The sequence below is a fragment of the Papilio polytes genome, unplaced genomic scaffold (assembly GCF_000836215.1).
Source record: "Papilio polytes unplaced genomic scaffold, Ppol_1.0 DF824180.1, whole genome shotgun sequence".
Classification (NCBI taxonomy): domain Eukaryota; kingdom Metazoa; phylum Arthropoda; class Insecta; order Lepidoptera; family Papilionidae; genus Papilio; species Papilio polytes.
Genome location: NW_013525024.1, coordinates 2,681,084 through 2,685,080, shown reverse-complemented (window position 1 = coordinate 2,685,080; position 3,997 = coordinate 2,681,084). Strand labels below are relative to the sequence as shown.

Below are 3,997 nucleotides of genomic sequence, written 5' to 3'. Positions count from 1 at the left end.
ATTTTGTTTTTGGTGTATTTTGTTTTGTTTTTAGTGCGTTTTGTTTAGTTTTTCGTGTATTTTGTTTGGAAGTCGGTTTTGTTTTTTTATTGTAGAAAGTACCGATTCTACTGGCAATCCGAAACGGTATCTTTTTGTAATCTCTCGTCATTAACTTAAATAAATTTGTACAGTAAATTTTATAGCAAGTTTTCGTCCTACTTTCATGGGTAGGAAATAAAATATCTCGTTGGCATAGGTATGCGGCAACCCACGCAAGGCCGACGTTCTGCAACGTGTGTCGCGAGCCGCTGGGCGCGCTGGGCACTGCGCACGCGCTGGCCTGCGAGCTATGCAAATATAAGGCACATAAGCGTTGTGCCGCGCGCGCCCCCCCATCCTGCAAATGGACCACACTTGCCTCCCTAGGGCCACATGTTGTGGAGGACGCTGAAGGGGTTAGTGTTGTCAATTTCTGTACCTCTAAGTAATACAGTAGACTTGTCGTAGCCATGCACTTAATATGAATTACATGTTATGAGTAGTAGTTTTTGTAAAAAATATATGATTTTAGTTAAGAAAATTTTGTATCATAACTTTATCACAGTGAAAATTTATGTGTAATTCTTTTTATCGACGTACAAATTTATTCGTCTATGCTAAAATTATTAGCCGCGTAGGGACCGGATGGTCATAATTCAACATCCTTCCTCGCATCAAAACCCTTGAGAGGGATGCTCGTTGCTCGTTAATTTGGGAAAGCTTTCAACACAAAATAAAATACATGTTCCGCCCCATCTTTTGTGAATCTTATCTTTACAAATTTTCAATCCGTACGCTTCATTGAAAATAATCCAGTCATTTGAACCTTTCAGCATTGAAATATAATCAAGAGTCACATAATAAAAAAAAGGATACGTTTTTCAAAAGATATATTATCTGTTTTTGCATTAGTATGAACAACAAATAAAGTAGATAATAGTAGAATTGAAATAATTATCTTTAAATTTAAAACAATAATTCATACAGGCGCCTAGCGATTTTTATTAGCAAAACATCAAGACTGTGTTATTGATGCAACACTTTGTTTTAGAACATAATAATGCCGCACCAATGGCTTGAGGGCAATCTGCCGGTTGCCGCCAAGTGCGACATTTGCGACAAGACCTGCGGCTCCGTGTTGCGGTAAGCAATCTTGGTTCTTTATACAAATAAATCCCTAGTGCTTTTGAAATTTCTATTTATATGGCGACATCAGCTACCTAATCAAGTAAAAGTTAACAAATTCATTTTTGTTATTTAAGGTTGTTTCTAAAATATTACCAACTTAATGTTCTATGCTAAATTAATTTACTAATTCATTGTTACAATAATACCACAGTATACGTTTTGAATTTCATTCAAACGTAAAGCGGAATGACTCTACAAATAGACGTGTGCAATTTGCACGCTTCAGTGAACTGCGGCCAGCGGAGTGCTATTACTGTGATGGTCTACACTAATCGTTGTTACCGCACGATGTCTATATACTCGTAAACTAGAACTGTTCCTATGCACAGACATAATAGTCTTTTGTTTATCGTTAGCTAATACTAAGTACTCATAGTCATTGGACGCTAAAGTCCTTTAGTGTTAATTAGGCAGGTTAATTCTGAACCTAAGAAAAATCATTTGATTTTAGTGCCCCAGTAATTTTAATGCTAGTAAATTGTTTGTTTAAATTTAGGCTTTTTTTATGAATGAATCAATGTTCCTTTTATAGTTGATTAGTTGTTGCTCGCGACTTCGTCTGCGTGTAATTTAAAAAATAGCCAAAGTTACTCAGTGATAACATAGCTTTTTAATGTTGCAAGAATTTATTAAATGTTTCAAGTAGTTTTTGAGTTATTTCAATACATACAAAAATACAAATTTTACCTCTTTATTTAGTTAGCATAGATTCCCAAAAAACTCATTATTTTATTTCGTATTCTTATAAATGTAAAAATAACAACCTCAATTTTATTCTACTTTTATTGGTGTCTAAATGCGAAGGTATGTATATATCAGTGTTGAGGACATTCCGGGGTTTGGTATAATAAGGGTCACTCTACACGTTCCGGGCGACATTACTGAAAGCGGTTTGAATTTAAAATGAAGCATTTCCCGTATGTCGGTCACCCAGATCTTATTTAGACCGAGCGATGACTGGTGGGAAGTGTAGCTACGATACGGGACCGAATGCATAACATTTAAATGTTACCGCAGAACTTTTACCACAATCGTTAACGCATGTTATCAATTTTATTCCCTTTGATAAAACAGAGAGAGTATGTATACAAGTATGACTGCAATTAAATTATACAATTACGTAAAATGTACAATATACAGGATGATCTGAAAGTTTCTAGACATTATTTTATATGGCGGTAAAAAAGAGAAATTTAAATAGAGACTTCCGATTAGTCGGTGCCAAAAACAGACTAAGTATATGTTAGCTTTTTTAATTACTTCTGCAACACAATACAAAGGATTTTTTATTATAATTTAAGTAATATGTCTAAATGTCTATTACAATAAAAAAAATATTTTTACAATAGTACACGATTGCGCGTCGGATAATGGTATAGTTTAACAATGTAGTACATTATAATACAAAGCCGTGTTAAAGCTTTACAAAAGCTCCGCGCAAGCTTTGACCTACATTTTATATTTCTGCAACTCGCCAGGGAGCGTTAGAAGTTTTTAAAATTTCTCACAAAGATAACAACTAATGGCGTGAAACGATTCTTGTTTGAAGTAATTTTTGTCTTCTTTTAAGTTCCATTTTTGTTCTTTTCAATACTTATTTATGTATTTCATAACCGTAAGAAAGTCTAAGTGATAGGTCAATCTAGATATGGGGTAACGACAGTAAACATAACTAAGTTAATTAATGTAATACCTAAAATTAATTTCCAAGACTGAATGAAATATTTCTCGATGTTATAAACTTACAAATAAATCATTAATCAATTTCATTTAACGAAGTTGTACAGTACTCCACAAAGTTTCGCCCTCTCTTTGTTAGACTTGGTATAGATTTCAGCAGGCGCTCGTCGCCCGACTTGAGTGCACTTGGTACAAGAATTGTCTAACGACTTCGGCTCGGGTTGCCGACACTTTAGTAAACGAGATGTATTGATAGAGTTCCCTTTATGTACAAATGTCTATCTATTCCATCTGTTCAAGTGTAGATGGAAACTCATAAAATTCAATTATTTAATACAAACTTATGCTCCTTGCATTCTTCAGTTTATTCGTTAAATTTGATAATATTTAATTCATGGTATTCGGGTTCTATAACAAATTGATGAAGGGGTTAAAAACCGCTAGGTGTGGAAAAATCGGTTTATCGTCAAGGTCATTGTAAACAAAGCTTTCAACTACAGATTACAATCGATACAGAAAAAATTATGTTATGGTTTTTATTCTCCCATCCTCCGCATAATGTATTAGATCGTATTTTTATTTTTTGAACTGCCTCATAAAAAATGTAGAATTATTAATAGTGGTATCATTCATTACAAATAAATAATTTGATCAGGAAAATGTAAGTCTAACAAACTTATAAGACTCCGTAGGAATATTTCAAAAATTCCACTTTGCAAATGTATTTAATTTATTAGTCTGCAAGATTTCCGTTGCGTGTGGTGCCGCAAGTGCGTGCATGCGCAGTGCCGGCCGGGCTGGCGCGCGGCGTGCTCGCTGGGCCCCGCGCGCGCCTCCGTCGTGCCTCCCCCCCGCCTGCACTCCGTAGGTCCCGATGACGGCTGGCTACCCGACAGACCACCCAATGCCTCACCACTTATTGTATTCGTCAACTCAAGATCAGGTAGAATTTCACCAAATACATCTAAAGATCTGGACAGAGTAGCGACTGAGCCATGAGAATAGACTAAAATGAATCTATTGCAGGCGACAACCAGGGCGTAAAATTCCTGCGGCGCTTCAAGCAACTGCTGAACCCGGCGCAGGTATTCGAGCTGGCGGGCGCAGG

General features: G+C 36.1%; 2 protein-coding genes across 2 annotated transcripts in view; both read left to right on the top strand.

Moving 5' to 3' along the window:
- LOC106111026 (diacylglycerol kinase eta-like) overlaps positions 1 to 154 on the top strand; it is a 39,481-nt gene extending 39,327 nt beyond the window's left edge. Inside the window, exon 5 of the mRNA XM_013292992.1 lies at positions 96 to 154. Coding sequence (XP_013148446.1) covers positions 96 to 154 — 59 coding nt within the window. The remainder of the gene's footprint in view (positions 1 to 95) is intronic.
- Positions 155 to 239: 85 nt separating this feature from the next.
- The window catches only part of LOC106111025 (diacylglycerol kinase eta-like), a 10,496-nt gene continuing 6,738 nt past the window's right edge, over positions 240 to 3,997 (top strand). The window contains 4 exon segments of the mRNA XM_013292991.1: positions 240 to 437; positions 1,073 to 1,164; positions 3,627 to 3,832; positions 3,916 to 3,990. Of these exon segments, the coding sequence (XP_013148445.1) occupies positions 1,082 to 1,164; positions 3,627 to 3,832; positions 3,916 to 3,990 (364 nt within the window). The 5' untranslated portion in view covers positions 240 to 437; positions 1,073 to 1,081.